The sequence below is a fragment of the Grammomys surdaster genome, unplaced genomic scaffold, assembly GCF_004785775.1.
Source record: "Grammomys surdaster isolate TR1022 unplaced genomic scaffold, NIH_TR_1.0 126035, whole genome shotgun sequence".
Lineage (NCBI taxonomy): Eukaryota > Metazoa > Chordata > Mammalia > Rodentia > Muridae > Grammomys > Grammomys surdaster.
This window is the reverse complement of record NW_021620848.1, coordinates 4,451,760-4,469,705: the sequence shown is the minus strand read 5'-3', so window position 1 is coordinate 4,469,705 and position 17,946 is coordinate 4,451,760. Positions and strand designations below refer to the sequence as shown.

The 17,946-nt window shown below is 40.7% G+C and overlaps 1 protein-coding gene across 2 annotated transcripts in view; it reads left to right on the top strand.

The window, feature by feature from the left end:
* Rabgap1 (RAB GTPase activating protein 1) overlaps positions 1–17,946 on the top strand; it is a 125,369-nt gene that overhangs the window by 91,110 nt on the left and 16,313 nt on the right. For both annotated transcript variants that reach the window (XM_028754651.1, XM_028754650.1), the window contains exons 15-19: positions 3,082–3,156; positions 6,488–6,613; positions 7,083–7,226; positions 8,672–8,713; positions 8,952–9,080. In XM_028754651.1, the coding sequence (XP_028610484.1) occupies positions 3,082–3,156; positions 6,488–6,613; positions 7,083–7,226; positions 8,672–8,713; positions 8,952–9,080 (516 nt within the window). The remainder of the gene's footprint in view (positions 1–3,081; positions 3,157–6,487; positions 6,614–7,082; positions 7,227–8,671; positions 8,714–8,951; positions 9,081–17,946) is intronic.

Sequence of the window (17,946 nt, the reverse complement as noted above, 5' to 3'; positions counted from 1 at the left end):
TAATTTTCTTAGGTCCTTTAGCCACTTCTTGGTTATACTTTCCACACATTGCCTCCAACTATTCCTCACCATGTTGCAGAGTTCTCAGAAAGTGTCCCTGTTTTCAATGTCTCTGCCTTATTCTTTTGTGTCTACTTCCTATCCCTTGATCTCCGTCCACATCTTAGCCTTACCAGTAACTTTGCTCTCTTTCTTTCTGCCTGCTTTACCACAGAGACCTTTCACCAAGAGCTCAGGTGGCAGTTCCCTAGCTCTACATTGTCCTCTTGAGGGCCCTCTCACTCTCAGACCAGCAGCTCTCCATACTGGGTAGATGTGCCCAAATCTGCCTTGGCTAGCTTGAGATCTAAACTCCTATGTGCCTGTTAGTCTCTGTTAGAATCATAGAACAAAGTTGATCTTCCAGTTCATTTAAACACATGTTTATTGTGAATGCTTTCAAATACAGAGGAGCTGATTATCATGATGAATTTCTGTATATTCTCTTCATGTCAGTCTCTCTCCACATTGCTTCTTCTATCCTTTAATACTTCAAGGTAGACTACTGTCCCTCTCAGCCCTCCAGTGCCAGGTCTATATCCAGAATTCCCTAAGTGCCTTCACCCAGCTGGCACTGTGAGGATCGATGAGGATCCTTGTCTCAGCTTCTGCAGCCCTTGATTGACTAAGGTCATCTTCCCCACCATTTCACATTCCCAGGATGTTTGATATGATGGTTGATGACCCTTAGAGTTGTACTATCCCTCTGTGCTTGCTCGTTCATTGCTTGCCCTCTTATGTTGCTGGCAATTATAAAAAAAAAACTGCTCTGAATTAGTAGCCCAGCCTTTGGGGGTCTAGTCTACTTTTGCACTACCTCAAAATTTGCTTCCTGTTTACCCAAGAATTAGCTCATTTGTACAGCTTCCACAAAAATCTTGAGTACTACAGTCAAAACACAGTAAAATGAAGAAAGAAAAAAAAAACCTTATTCATTGGTGACATTTTGTAATATATCCTAAGTCATGGCTTGCTACTGCTTTGCCAGTCTTACTTTTACACAACTGAATTGATGTGCTGGAATCCCCTTACTGACTGAAGTTCTTAGGTACAGTAGCATTTGGCACACTGCTGAGCATATTACAGATGTTCCCTAAACATAAATGAACTAATGAAATGACTTGTCCTCCCTTTCTTCATTATAGACACTTAGACCTTATACTCTCAACTGGTTCCCAAAGTACGCCATGTACTTTCAGTGCCTGTGTGCATTCAGTCAGTCCATCATCAGCCTGATTATGAATAGTACATTCCTCTGAATTCTCTACCTGTGAAGATTCCATATATATGTATTTCATCTTGCTTCATAAAAGTACTTAAGCTGTGCTGAGCCCTTCACTAGAGAAGATTGAGTGAGGATAGTAAGTCAACTCTATGATTGAGTAATGTGCACATAATCCAGCAAAACTGACACAGGCTTCTGACTTGTAACTGATAAGCTATTGATAATACCTACAAAGACATTACCAAATGCTTCCTAGAGAACTGTGATAGTGATTAGCCATGACAATTTTCAACATACTCTTAGAAATATTGGCCCTAACACTAATTTTTATTTTTACTTATTTTTGTTTGTTTGTTTGTTTTGTTTTTTGTTTTTTGTTTTTCGAGACAGGGTTTCTCTGTATAGCCTTGGCTGTCCTGGAACTCACTCTGTAGACCAGGCTGGCCTCGAACTCAGAAATCCACCTGTCTCTGCCTCTCAAGTGCTGGGATTAAAGGTGTGCGCCACCACTGCCCGGCATACTAATTTTTATTTTAAGGTGTGCAAAGTGGTACATTTCCTGGTATTATAAACAGATTCTCTCTGAAACCCTCTTTTTGTATCTTGTCTTTGGAAAAAATTATATATGCTCCTCATCTTGTAGCCCTCTCATCAAACAAGATGTGATAAGCTAGGAACCCTAATAAAATTACAGTGACTTCTACCCAAATTTATGAAGAGAGGATTGTATGTTAGTAAAGCTATGGTGTCTCTAAGCTAAATGATAAAGCCTATCATCGGATAAACAGCCTGAAAGACAAATTCCAAAACATCTAATTTTCATATCCTTTTTTAGGACAGAGAAACCTTGGTACAAAGAACTGGGAAAATAAGAAAAGTTTCAACAGAAATAAATTTATCATACAGAAGACAGAAATCATAGGATCATACATCATTATTTTATGGCAGTGGTTCTCAACCTTCCTAATGCTGCAACTCTTTAATATAGTTTCTCATGTTATGGTGACCTCAACCATCCAGTTATTCATTGCTACTTAGTAAATGTAATCTTGCCATTGTTATGAATCATAAAGTAAATATCTGATATACAATCCCCAAAGGGGTCACAACCCACAGGTTGAGAACCACTGCTTTATGGGCATTCCCCCTTTCTACCATAGCTTACATGAAAAATACTAATGCTTAAAAAAAAAGGGGGGGGAGCAGAAAATGAACTGTGGGGAAAGTTAGGTGTCAGTGTTCTAGTCAAGATAATGCTCGTAGGCAATGGGAATGCTCATCTACTGCCTCAGAAAGTAAATGATTTTAGAGCCATCAATTTTATCGCAAAGGTTCTTACTGTCTTCACCAAAGCCTCATATCCAGATGGATGATTGAGTAACTAATTTAGTGTCTAGGTGAAGAACACGTCGTCTTGGCCCTCAGAGCACTGTAGAGTCCTAGAGAAGATGGGCATTTAAAATGTGATCTAGTAGATGCTATAATAGCCATGCATGTTTAACAAGAACCACAGAGTCACAGGGTAAGGGGGGATTAATCAGGTTCTAACAGCTCCTAGTTCTAAACCCCTGATTTAATGCTCAACTCATTTCTGATAGACTTTCCCCTTGACCACAGGAGGCAGTATGGTGACAGTGTCTTTTACTGTGAAGACATCACTGACATTGGAGAGAGGTTTTAGCTTCATTCTTTCGACCTCATATTGTTTCAGTGAGGCTTGGGTAGCATCCTCTTGGTTCCTGTCTTCAAGGTCTGAGAGAGCAGGCATGGCCCATGAAGGTCTAATTCATTTAAGCACCTTTTTCCCCCCTATGCAGGCATACTCTGTGTATGATGAAGAGATTGGTTACTGCCAGGGCCAGTCCTTCCTCGCCGCTGTGCTGCTTCTCCACGTGAGTAGCTGGGTCTGATCCATGTGCCTGCCTAGACTTAAGCAAGGCTTAAGATTGGGCTTGGCCACAGTCTTAGACAGAATCTTTAGCTTGTATATTTATAAACTTAACTTAACTTTAGTGGCACTATGAAAAGAAATCTGATGAGGATGAGTGGCACTGTTGAAACTAGATTTTTCTAAGAACATTAAACTTCAGCATTGGTTAACCCTTGGGAACATTTTGTTGTCTGGAAAGTAGCCAGCCAGTATCATTAGTATCTGTTTGGAAGTGTATGTGCTGGGAAGAAAGCAAGAATTTCTTTAGTATCATTTTATTCATAGAATCATTTAATAAAGACCTTTACTCCAACTTTTTCATTTTTTTAATTCATAGAAATATCAGCTGAACAGCCATATTAAGTAGTCTTCATTTGACTTCTAGTTACTGATTTATCTCTTTGTCTTCATTTTTCATTTCAACAAAAACAATATACTATCTTTTAAAAGAAAGTACCAAACATTTGAGCTTGTGTCTTGTAAGGACCAGTGCATTCTGCATCATAATTGTAGTATGAGCACATCCTACACTGACATCCTCCCTGGCAACAGTCCACACTGAGTGCCCTTCCCAAAGGATGTACTTCATTAGCTATTAGTTATTCTTTTGCATCAAACATACTAAGTGAATGTTTTAGCAGCGAGCTATATCCCCTGCCCATATGTGGCTCCTTTATGGCCATTACTCTAATTGTGATCCAGCAGCAAGTCAGGTCTACATTTGTCTTCTGTCCTTATACTTTATCTAAACCACCATAATATCTGCTTGTTTCAAGATACTCACTTTAAAAAAAATTTAACCATATTGTCTCATAAAATGTGTCATATTCTTAATTTGCCTAATCATTTTCTCATGATTTAACTTAAAAATGGAGCTGAATGAGGTCATTCCCCTGCTCCCAACTTGCCACCCTCGCTATCAGTGGTCCATCTCTGAAAGGAGCTGAGCCCTCCCCTCCTGATTGGCAACTGACCTGAGTTGCTGCATGAGAATGTTAGCGAATGCGCAGTTAGTTACACAGTAAGCTCCTGGGAAAGCTTCTGTCTTCCTGTGTGTGGCAAGCATACTACCCATGTGGTGTCAGCAGATCTGAGTACTGCTGGAAATGAGAAGCTTAAGAGTGAGCACAGTACAAAGCTAGTGTGACACCACCATCTGTAAGCAGATGGCTGTACCAGCATGCCTTTAGGGACTTTAATGGCTCCATCCAGGTAAAATCCATGAACAGTGCAAGACTGTAATAGAGACCTTGTTTAGATTAAAGGCTCCTCTTGGCAGACAAACCATTACAGTGCAGTGAACCCTGAAAATCGTGGACTTCCTCTTCATTGTCATTTAACCTTCTTTTGTATAACATTGCTATGCAGATATTTTAAAACCATGAAAATATAGTAGAACATTGCTGTCAAAGGGCTCATATATTATGTAGAAGCTGAAGAATTTCAAATATATGGAATTTAAAGACTACATAGGAAGGAAAAAATAGAGCTAGAGAGGAAAACAAGGGCTCACGTGAGAACAACCACGCAAGCCAAAATAAAGCCCACATGTTTGCTCTGGAGAGCAGGAACTCTTAGGATTTTAAGCCATTTTGTGAAGATGACTTTACATGTAAAAAGGAAAAATACTATTTGCTCTACTGTGAAGTCAGTGTCTGTAGTAGGCACTACCCATGTGGCTCAGGGTTGGTTCTGGGTGATTTGGAATATGCTAATGCTATGACATTAGTTCTTTTTCTCTATGCTTTGTTGTGTTAGCCAGACTTTATGTTTGTCTTGAACACCTATGGAGTACATCTACTTATTTGTTTATTTGTTTCTTTATTATAGTTTCACTCAAAGAACATTTATACCCGTTTAACATTATCACCCCATGAAAATGGCTTTCTCAAATCCCACTCCTATTTAGAACTCCTACTTACTTAGTTTTAAGTGTTTGTTTCCCTGCAAGGGAAATGGGCAACTCAGAATCAGAAATGCCACGCAAATCAAGCCACTTTTCCTCACAAGTGGGAAAAGGGAGCCACATTTCACAGCAAAGATATCAGAAAAGCTAGGATTTTGCCCCATATACTCTGTCCTTTCCAATAAGAATCTGCTTGTATTGCTCTTTCACTGTGCTTTTTTCTCTCTGGGTCCTGTCCACACAAGCTTGTCCACCATCTTGACTTTCGTGAACCTTGCTACCTTCATGTGAAGCCTTAAAACATTACCAGTGCTTTCCTTCCATTTGAAACCTAGACATCTCGCCATACTCTTGGAGGAATGGCCTATAAAACCATGGAAGATGCGCTTACTCTTAGGTGGATGTTGATAAACAGAACTGCAGGAGGGTCCTGGTAATTCAACAGCCCTGCCACCACGGCTGCTGCACTGCTGTTGCTGTTGAGTAACAGCATTCTCAGTAGACTGAGAATGGGAAAGGGCTCTTCTAGAACAAGCCATTGTTTTCCTTTGTTTTTTGAGACAAGCTCCTTTTTAAGATTGACTATTAATTTATGTGTATTTGTGTATGCCTGTGTCTGCTCATATGCATGTTAGTGCTTACAGAACCTGGAAGAGTACAGTGGATCCCCAGGAACTAGAGATACAGGTGTTTGTGAGCCACCATTTGAGTAGTAAGAACCAAATCCAGGTTCTCTGCCAAAAGTAATAAGTATTCCTAGCCACCATCTCTCTACCCTCACAAACAGTTTTTTTTTTTTAACAATAATAGGAAAGGAAAAACAATTTGCCAGAATGACATTATGGCAAGGGGAAGAAAAATAATTGAATAAAAACCTTATGATTTCAGAAAGCTAAAACATAGCATGTACCAGACTGTTTGTACCCACCTCTAATTCTATGCTCCCAGAGGGGCCTGTTCTGTTTTTGTTTTGTTTTATATTGTCTTGTTTCTGTTGAGACAGGGTTTCTCTATGTAGCCTTGGCTGTCTTGCAACTCATTCTCTAGACTAGGCTAGACTCGAACTCACAGAGATCTGCCTGCCTCTGCCTACCAAGAGCTGGGGCTAAAGGCGTGCACTACCATCAATCCAGTGAAGAGGCCAATTCTTGATTCTGAGTAGGAGACACAAGCTTTTCTGTCCTGGGTACTCATTAGTCCTTCTAGTGGTTCATCCTGCTTTGGGAGAGGCAATGGCAGAACAGAGTAGGCCTTAAACACTCCTTGCCTGAGTCAATTAATGGTGGGTTTCTGTGCATTACTCCATTTCCTGATAAGACAATGGAGGACGAGCTGAAGATACTGAGGTAATTGTTTTGTTTCCCACCCCTCTCTGCCTCTATTACAGATGCCCGAAGAACAGGCATTCAGTGTTCTGGTCAAGATCATGTTTGACTATGGTCTCAGGGAACTTTTCAAGCAAAATTTTGAAGATCTACACTGCAAGTTCTACCAGTTGGAGCGCCTCATGCAGGTAAAGGGAACTCAGACTGGATTGGATGAATAGGTGCAAACTAGTGGCAGAAAGACTGGGAAACAATGGCTTTTATTCCTGTTGTTTCTCACTGTGTGATGAGGATGGAAATCTGATGTATTAAAGTCAGTCTTAGAAATGATCTGAAGAGCCCTTTTCTATAGCACATTCAGGGAAGAAGTGTTCACAAAGGCTGTTTAAGAGTCCCCTACCAAAGTGAAACAAGCTTTCCCAAAATATTTCACAATTTGGAAATAAAAACTAGCTTTCCAAATACTTATCACTATTCTGGGGGAATTCCTTTCAACTAGTTTTTAGTCTGAAAAGAACTGATAAGTGCTATGAACACTTAAGAGACATTTAGAAAAATATATGATTTTCTAGGCTACTGCTGGCAGATTTATGAGCCTCCTGAGAAATAATAGCATAACTGCATATGTGCCCAGAACTAATAAGTTTGCTATTTCAGGAATATATTCCTGATCTATACAACCACTTCCTGGATATCAGCCTTGAAGCACACATGTATGCCTCCCAGTGGTTCCTTACACTTTTCACTGCAAAATTCCCTCTCTACATGGTCTTCCATATCATCGACCTGCTCTTATGTGAGGTATGTATCAGAGGCACAGGACTTACACTTGGGTGTGCAGTACACTTTACGATAGGCTCTATCAAATCTCTTGTCCTCTGTTTTGTTTTGGTATTGCCAAGTCTTGGTTGAGGTGGTTCTTCCTGATGCCAGTGTTCTGCTCACCTTTGTCACAGAGGCTCTCTGCTAAAAAGACATACATCAGACATGTAGACTAGATAGTATTCAGTTTGGCTCTGTGACACTGAGTAAGTAAACTAAGAGGTTTCTTTCTTGTGTACAGGAAGACAGATTTCTCAGAGTCTGCTTTCTCAGAGTCTTATCCTGAGAACTAAGCCATAGCTCTCATACCTACCTGTATTTGCACTGGGAGCTGGTACCTTGTTTGTTTGGTTAGGGTTTCCTGGATGCAGAGAGTACAGGTATGTGCCACATCTCCTGCCTGGAGCTTTGCTGGAAGTCTCACCCACCATTTCCATGGGTATTGGTGAGCTGAATTAAGTGGACATGCTAGCTGAAAGGGAGACATTTTGAGGCTGGGTAGGAATTTGCTAAAAGTAGAGCATTGTCACTAAAAAGGAACAAGGCAGTGTGGAAAATGCCCTTAGCCCTGACATAGCTTGAGATTTGAGAGGTGTGTATGTGTTGTTAAAAAAGAAAAAACCAACTAATTATAAATAATGTGTTTATGGCAGAAACTTTAGAAATTGTGATTAAAAACTATTGAAAATAATTTAATCTCACTATCTCTACAGTTTAACTACTTATAAAATTTTATTGTATACTCTTACACCATTTTTGCTTTAGGGAGCTGGACCTAAAGGAGAGTTTCAAAAGAAAATGCATTTTTGCATATAAATATATATACATTTTCCACTGTGATATTATGATGTACCATGGTTCTATTTTTATATTTTGAAACAAATCTTTAATCCTATCACTTAGAAGGCAGAGACAGGTAGATCTCTGAGTTCAAGACCAGCCTGGTCTACAGAGAGAATTCTAGGACAGCCAGGGCTACACAGAGAAACCCTGTTTCAGGGAAAAAAAAAAAAAAAAAAACAAAGAAAAAGAAAAACATATATTAATTATAGGAACCAAGGCGCAGACACTGTTTAGTTTGAAGACAGTTGTTAGAGCTTTCCCTCACCTGTTCTTTAGCCCATGGTTCCCATTTTGTTTAGAAGAGGAAAACAGATTAGAAACCTTGAGAGAAATTCAGTTCTGGGGCATGTGGAATTGCCATATTTGTAGGTTACTATTTAATAACTATAATATTTGGGTTTGGTGTCATGGACTATTTCGGAAAAGCATTCATTCTTACGTGTGAGGATAGGGCTGGTAAAGGTCTTCTCTGAGGAAAACTGGAAATTGGGTCTCCTTTAAGTACCTTTCCTTGATGGCCCTGAAGCTAACAGAATAGAGCAGGTACAGAGAATAAAACTGTCTTGTCTCTTCTCTTTCAGGGAATAAGTGTCATCTTTAATGTTGCCCTTGGATTACTAAAGGTACATGTCTGTGGTGAGCTGAGGTGTCTGCTGTCCTGCCCTGTGCCGTTGTGTGTTTAGTTTTCATCTCATGCTAAGAGGTCGACAATTGTGCTCCTGTGGTCTGCCCCTGATGGAATGTGTGCAAGTTACTCTACAAAAACTAAGGCATATTTCTAGGATTGTAAAATGTTTCTTATGCATCTTCATAACAGACCTTTTTCCATACGTATGGATGTTTTTTCTTTTTTTCTTCAAGACTTCCAAGGATGATTTGCTGTTGACGGACTTTGAGGGTGCCCTGAAGTTCTTCAGGGTTCAGCTCCCTAAAAGATACCGCTCAGAAGAAAATGCAAAGAGGCTCATGGAGCTAGCCTGCAACACAAAGGTAAAGCAATGTTTGCATTAACTTAGTCTTCCTTTTTCAGTTGATGCCTCAGATTTTCTGATAAAATTGTTAATGCTTATATAATGGATAGTTTACATCCAGTGCCCCTTTTTCTAAATGTTTGCTGCCAGAGTATTTTAGAAGCTATTGGGGGCTTTTTGTTGTGTTTGTTGTTTTGGTGGGAGGAGCACTGTTGCTATTTTTATTTTTACTGAATAATCCTGGGGTTAGAACTCGAGTGTACTACTTTCCAAATTCATGTGTATTTCATATGTAGCTCATATACATAGCTTGAAGATAATTACAGAATGTTGTTGTATAAATGTACATGTGTTTTGGCTGTGGTGTCTCATTAAGTCAGGTGTAATGTCATGTCAGTAATAAAAAAAAATTCATATTTACCTGTAGTTTCAGCACTTGGGAGGCCAAAAGGCAGGAGAATCATTAGTTTCAGGCCTGCCTGGGCTACATATGAGCCCCAAGCAAACCTAGCAAAACTAACTCACAAAACCAAAATAAACAAAATAGTGACAATTCTGAGAGTGTGCAGTATGTGCAGTATTTTCCGCTATCAGATTATGGAATTACACCCCATAATAAAGATGTTGTGTTGTATATCTTGTATCTTTCTGTTTTCAAAACACATTCATATATACTTCAACTTTTTTGTATCTGTCCATTTCCTGTTTATGGGTTCAATCAACTGTGGATTGGAGATATTTGGAGAAAATACATGTGTGCAATTTTTTTTCCTCATTGTCAATATTCCCTAAATATTATCACTAGTCTAGAGATTATCTCTCTATGTGTGGTAGGATGCATGCAATTTCTGCACAAATACTTCATGGCATAAGGGACTGAGCGTGCTCTGATTTCAGTATCTAAGGATTTCTGGATCCAGCTCTCTGTGAACCCTGAGGGATTCTTAACATTTTTGAGTTGTTGAACCTCATTGGCCCTTACCATCTACGCTATAAAAAGAGTGTTACTGTCCAGTTTAAAGACAGACTGAAACAGAAGCTCTTTAGACTTTGACCTGGTCAGGGACAGAATTTTGTTTTCTTGATTTCCACTATACTATATTCACCCTTTGACATTTATTGTGATCAGAAATTCTCTAAAAAGAAGTAAAATATGGAGAAGCATCATGATCTTATAACTTTACATGGCTTTACAATCTTTACAGGTTTTTCATGGTCAAAAACTAAATGATCCTAGTGTACTAATGTTCTAATAAGTTTGTATTTTCAAAGAGAAAATGCTGTAATTCAAAAGGCTTTAATTAGGAAGTTCAAGGTAAACACAGGGTCAGAAAAAAAGATTGTATTTAGGGTCATATAAAAGAACAGTGCAGAGTTTCATGTTGCCATGTGTGCTGATTACCACTGTCTATAGAGCAAACACTAGACTAGAGGAGGCAGCTAGAGTTTGGGATGGCCTTCTGGTCTGTTAAAGGGATGATAAAATAATTCCTATTGGCGTAAGAAAACTAATGCTCTCTAAGATTGTTCACAACATGCCAGATGCCCTAGCTAAGTGTTTCTATGTGAGGGTTAACCACAGTAGTTATGTACATTCATTAGTATACTGAATTATTAACTAACAATTATTAAATGTTCAAGAAATGATGGCTACTGCTAGAATTTGCTCGTCTCTGTTTCTTCAAACATAAAAAATACTATATAGTTGGGTGTGACTGGCAAACACCCAACCAAGCTCTGCCACTGCAAATCACTCGTGTTCCTCACCATGGTTCAGTATGTGAGAAGGCCACATCCATTCTGCTCACTCTGTTCCTGTCTTGATGCCCCTCAGGGCCTAGGACAGGAACAGTGCTTCCACTTTTGATTCCTCTTATTCACAGCCTGTATCTTCACACTCCCCAGCCTGTCACTAAAGTATACACTAACTTTGACCACCTCACTACCACTTCCTTTCTACACTGACCTTTTTCCTTTACTGAAAACTCTTAAAGGCATCTTTTCTTACTGTGGGACTCAGACTTGGGTTCCTGGCAAGACTCCCAAGGTCTCCCACAGTTCCTATACAAGGCCTTGGTGGCCTCTCTTGCTTTCTTTCTTTCTCTTCTTTCTTTCACTCTTTCTTTCTTTCTCTTCCTTCTTTTCTTTCTTTTTAAAAACAAAAAACAAAAAAACATACTCTCTGCCTCAGACCCCCCTGGCTTCCTGGTGTTCTCAGACATACACTAAGCATGTTCACCCCCCATGCTTTACACCAGCTAATCTTTCTGCTTGTGCTAGCTGTGTGCATGGCTCCACCACTGCTTCATCCAGTCTTCACATCAGACATCAGAGATGTCTTCTCTAGTCACAGTATCTAACAGCTTTCCCCTGCCCTTCTGACCTCATTGAAAGATTAAGTCAACAGCAGAGGGGAGACTAATTCTTGCTGAGTCCTTAATATTAAGAGTAGTGGCTGACATATAAATACTGCTTGCCTGGCCGGCTGGCTGGCAGATTGAATATGCTGTTGACTTTCAACTTATTCTTTTACCAAGATTTGAACAGGTCTTAAAAAGAGGTTCCAGTCCTAAGTGCCATTAGTTGAAACTATATTAGTAGAGTGATGGTTTATTCAGATAAGAGATGACCTGTGTCTTTGTCCTTGCCTATCCTTTTCAGTAAAGTAAGGCTAACACCCTGCCTTTGGAATAGTTGCATACAATGTCTATTTCATTTTGGATATTAAATTCTTTCCAGACCTGGAAAACTTTGCATGTTTGTGGTGTATTTTGGATGGTTCCCCTTATTTGTACTTACTCTAGGTGAGGCTAAATTTTCTTGAAATTCCCTAGCACAGGAAGCATGCAGCTTCACCAGGCAGCAGGACATAAGACTTTTCTGCTAAAAGATGGAGTAAAGCATGCACAGGGGTAATTCAGTCTTGCTGCTGTACTAAACATCAACACATACTGAGGAAAACAGAAAGAGTAGTTGAATTAAGCTATTGGCATAGTGGAACTATGTGATACGAATTTACTGGCAAATACCTCTTGAGCTTTGTGCCCTCTGCACTACCTGTGGGAGGAAGCCTAAGGCAGCACAGAAAATAGATACAATGCTCTCTGATGTTGGAGTCCTCTACCATATTTTGGTATCCTGTAATTTTTAAATGTTTAAAATTGTGCTTTGTTTATTGGGTTGTGCCTCCTGATTGATGTGAACATTGCCTCATGTGCCTGCAAACAAGTACTTGTGTGTTAGTGTGTTTCAGTTCTGTAATAATGCTGTGACTTTATTAGTATATGTATAGTTAGTTTACAAGCATCTTACTCTTCACAGTTTAGTGTTGTTAGGGAGGGCACAGCAGGCATGGAGCTGAGGCAAGTGGTACTGTTGGGACTGTTCTTCCTGCAAAAGTGCAGGAATAAGTATGATACGACAGCATCTGAAATGGCCACAAGATGGCTGTGTTGCTTAAAAAGTACTCATATTCTCTGAGCCCCATGAACCTTGTTCTGTCCCCATCCATTTGGTTTCTTGGGCCTTTTACTCCTTCCCTGTGCTCCCTGTCCTTAGATGGGCTAACTAAGGGGATTGAAGTTGCCTCTTGAGAAGTTAGAGCCTGCTGGGCGGTGGTGGCGCACGCCTTTAATCCCAGCACTTGGGAGGCAGAGTCAGGCAGATTTCTGAGTTCAAGGACAGCCAGGGCTACACAGAGAAACCCTGTCTCGAAAAAAAAAAAAAAGAGAGAGAGAGAAGTTAGAGCCCATGCTCTTAATGTAAACCTGAACTTGTATCAAGGTCACCAACTAGTCCACCAGTGGATAGAGTTTGTTGATGAGTTAGTAAACAGGAAACTGTCCCCACTGCTATACAATATCTTAATACCATTTGAGCATTGCCCCTCATGAGTTTCCTAGAAGCTCCATGATACTTTCATGCTTGTGTATCATGCATAATTTTTAAGAGTAAGGAAAGTAAAAAAAAAAAAAAAAGTTTCTAGCCCTTTTTCCTTTACTGAAAACTCTTAAAGGCATCTTACCTTACCGTGGGACTCAGACTTGGGTTCCTGACTAGCCCTGGCTAAGCTGCATAGGTGTTGTTTGCTGTGGAGGGAGAGAAGGAGTAGGGCCCCAACAAGTGTGAGGCATAGACTAGTTTAGATTAAAAAAAGAGTCATGCTGTGAGGTGGCTCAGTTAGTCCCTGAGGTAAAGTGTGGACACTCTGCTCTTTTACAACAGAATCCTGCTGTGGCAGCATGGAGCCTCTGAACCATGCATCTGTGGAAGTTGACATTCCAGGCATGGAATCAGTGTACAGGACTGAAGGCTACCTGTAAGAAATGAAACCAGTGATGATTAGCATCTCCATACCAGTGGAATCTTAACCGTTTGCTGCTGGGAAAACCCCTTTGGCATGCAGGAGTTAGTTACTCATGAGCTGAAGGCATCACCTTCTCTATCTAGATTATTTGTAGTGGCATTTTAAGAGTTATGTGGGTAGCGCCCTCAAAGCCACCAACCTTTATATTTGCTCACAGACTCTTAAAACATAGTGCTTCAGATAGTGAAATGAATCTTCATGGTGAGCTGTAGGGTCTGTTTAGAGATGCCTAGACAATGATGTCAGTAAGTGATAGAGTTGAGATCAGAACTCAGATCCGGGTTCTAAAAAGGACTGACCTCTGTCAGGGTGGAAACTTTCTCTCTGAATATTGTACCCAAAGTCACACTACCCTCTAAGGCTAAGTAAGACTGGTGTTCTATTCATTAATTCATACATTTTAGACTAGATTTTTGTCAGGAAATGTGTGTATTTCTAGTGCCTCTTTTCTCCATAGTGGGCTCTCCAGTGCTAGTGCACGGGCAGCAGTGCACTTGCCTCCTGGTTTAACAAAGCTACATTCCCTTGACTGTCTGTTCTTGGGACCTTGGCTACTAATTTTTTCTGAAAAATCATTCAGGTCAGATTCAAAAGCATGATTCTGTCTCATGATCTTTAAAGGAATCTGAGTATGAACTATTTGAACAAATAAAAAGTTAAGAGCTTTAGTGTAAAGGTTAATGACATCAGATATTTTAGACTGCCAATTATGGGCCTCTGTCTGCTTGTGTGATGCAGAGTAGATCAGACAGCAGTGCTGTAGATGATGACACCTTACGCAGCTGCTGCTCATGGCTCTTGGGCCTACCTAGCCTGCCTCCTCAAATGAGGTAGGTGTTAGAGCATTCCTGAGGTTAGTTCAGGTCATCACAGTTACAGATGTTCTGAAGGATGAAGACTATTCAGTAACAAGCATGGCAGGAAACAAAAGTCACCCAGACTATTCTTGTGGTGTTGCTGGTGAATGCTGTTTATACATGTGATAATTAATAGTAAAATGAGGTGATAACATCTACCCCATCCATCTCTGAAAATTGTTTTGAGGTGTAAAGTAGTAGGAATACAGGCATCTCACCATCTAGAGAGCCCTTGGTAAGTAAAAAGCACAACACTGCCCTAAGCATTCTCTAGCTGGAAAGTAGACCATTGTCCAATTTCTTAGGTTGTCTTCATCTACTGTGCCCTCCATCAGGTTCCCTCCTACACCAGACATCTTGTGTTCCCCACAAGTCACCCAGTCACCCAGACACTAGGCTTCAATATGGCCATGTAGCTCTTAACAGTCAATCTCCTACCTTTACCAATCCCTCTCTCCCCACCCCCTACTCCACACCCACCCACCCCCACACACACACACTAGCATACCTCTTATCTCTGTAAAACTTTCTGAAGACATTCTAGAAAGCTGCTCCTTTTCCAGATGCCAGGCTACCTCATGTGTCTCTGTGTAAATGGACTTTATTTGTGTATTTTGATGTATCCAGTACCTATTCAGAAGACTGCTCTGTTTCCTAATTCAGATAGTGTCTTAGTTAGGGTTTTTACTACTGTGAACAGACACCATGACCAAGGCAAGTCTATAAAGGACAACATTTATTGGGGCTAGCTAACAGGTTCAGAGGTTCAGTCTACTATCATCAAGACAGGAGCATGGAATCACCCAGGCAGACATGGGGCTAGAGGACCTGAGAGTTCTACATCTTCATCTAAAGGCCACTAGAAGACTGAGACTGGCTTCTAGGCAGCTAGGATGAGGGTCTTAAGGCCCACGCCCACAGTTACACACGTCCTCCAACAAAGCCATACCTCTCAACAGTACCACTCCCCTGGGCCAAGCATATACAAACCCTCACAGATAGGTTGCCAGATAATAACTGCAACAGCAAGGACTAATTACAGTTTATTGAAAAGAACTCCCTATGTGTTACAGAGCCTTCTGAGCACTGAACATGACAGTTTTCTGTCATGATATCCTCCTAACACTCAGAAGCACTATTAGTATTTCACAAATGAGCAAGTCATCAACCAAGTCAAGACTGGAGTTGTGGACTGTTACTCACTGAGCTAAGCAGGTTGCACCTAGAGACCGGGTCAGCTGCTCCTCTCACTCTCTCTCCATCTGCATGGGCCTTAATACAAAGAACCAGCTTCACTAGGGCAGATAGCATATATTTATATTTAAGAGTGTCTGATTCGGTTCTTGTGACTGAATAATGACTAAAGGAGAGAGGAATTTAGGACTACACTGGAACTTATACCAAAATACTAAGCTGAGGAACATTGAGATAACTCAGCAGGTAAAGGTGCTTGCCCGTAGGCCTAACGGCCTGAGTCCAGGCTCCAGAATTCACATGGTAGAAGTAGAGAGCTGACTCTTGAAGTTGTCCTCTGACCTATATAAGCAGCACATGGTGCATGTGAAAATGGCACACATGGATATATGTGTGCATACACAGAAAGAGTGTAACTAAGTAAATGAAAACTAAAACAGCTGGTATGCAGAGTTTGACGGAAGGGATGAGTGCAGGGCTCTACCCCTAAGCCCTGTGCTGAGGAACTTGTCAGCAGTGCTGCTTCTCAGAGCCAAGTGCTGACATAAACCTGCTCCACTTAAGTTACAACCCACACTTAGCCCAGGAGTATGGTTTATTTTTCTTGAAAGAAACTTTAAACAGAACAAGGGTTCAATTTCAATTTCAGTCTTGTTGAGGGAGGGTAACAGTGCCTCTTTATGTGATGCTATAATTTTCAAAATTTTCAGAATTTCCTTCTGGTAGGAGTTAGCTACCAGAGATTTCTGAGCTATGGAGCAGAATGCATAACCCATCTTCTCTCCTGAGTATAAGTAAAAGAAAAAGTGAGTCTGGATATTTGAGTGGAGACTGTGTCTCTGTTGGTTAAGTATTTTCATGCTTATTGTGTGACAGAATTTTGTAAAGAATAGTGTTCTATCTTGGCAGAATTTGTGTATTTGTATCTAATGCTTTACAAAAAACATGGTTGGTGGCAGGCTCTGAAGGAAGACTTGATCCTGTTCAAGAATTAACTAGGTACTTGGTGGCAAGCAAAACAGACACAGAACACAACACAGTAAGGATGCAGCCCCTGAGAAGCTATGAACTTGGGAGGTTCCATGAAGGAGTTGAGTTGATGCTTTAAGGACATAGAGAAGAGCTGGCCTGATATGTGTGAACTGCCACCACAATCACTGTTCTTGCTTCAAGGGCTCTGCCTTTCAGTTAGAGGAGCCGACTCTTTCCTGGGAGCTGGGCTGTAACAGGCAACCTGAACTAGCTGGTTCTGGTATGCAGACATCCAAGCTCCTAAAGTTAGCATCAGTTAACAGCTGGAAGGAAGCACGTGTGTCATTGATGGAGGAAGTCACAGTGAGGCAAGAGTTTGTGGGAGAGATAACAACTGAGGCTAAAGGATGGAAAGAGACTGAGCTGGTAGATTGAAATTTTACACCTGGAAACTCCAGGGAAGGTGGAAGAGGCTTTATGTGCATCTAGTTTTAGACAGGACACCTTGGTGATAGACTGAGTAGATTACATCATTAGACAAGAAACAACTATCTTAAGCCAAAATAATTCTTACAGTACTTATTTAAATTATAAAAATGATTAATTCACACCTATGCATAAAATACAGATGAGCAAAACCTTGTGTGCATGAGGTGGACCCAATATTCACCACACTCACTGGATACAGGGGGTGCTGAGTCAGGCCAGCTCCAATCAAAGATGATAAAATATGGGAATTATTTTGAAATTAGACTTTCAAAGTATATGGTTATGAAGAAAGTGTTCTCTCTTGACTTTGAATGACAGTGAAACACTGAGGTATCCTCTGAAGGCCTGTGAAGGTATACAGGAGTTGGTGTTTGCTCTTCTTTTAGAAGGTGCTCAAGGGAGAGACTTGTCTTTGCTGCCTGCCCTCACTTCTCTTTTGCCCAGACTGCAAAGAGCACTGGGCAAAAGAGAGTGTGCTTCCCGAAAGCCTCAGTTACTTTCTGTTTCATCATTACCTAATAGGATTGGTACATAAATTCACTGATCACACAGATGTTTATGTAGGTGTGGTTTCTGGTTTGTGTGTGTGTGTTTGGTTGGTTGGTCAGTTGGCTTTGGTGAGTCACTTAGGAGCACAATAAAAGTTTCCTCCCAAGTTGGGTAATACAGAGGCTTGTGGGCTCCTGTGTTTAATGGGCATCTTTGTCGAGAGAGTAGCCAGAGCAAAAATCTGTGCCCTGACCAGTGGCTTTAGGATAGTAATGCCAGATTCCGGAAACAAAACTCAGTTCAGACACTTCTGGTTATAGCCCATACAGAAGACCAGGGCTAATGATTCTGAAAGGATCTCCACCAGGATCCTTGAGCTAGATCAAAGGATGACCAGAAAGATACACAGGCACTGCCACCAGCATGCTGCAGACACACATCCTGTTCACCCATTCTGCTTCAGTTTCTTCATACTTACTTGGATCTGTGGACCAGAAGTTGATTGGAAAATGAGTAAT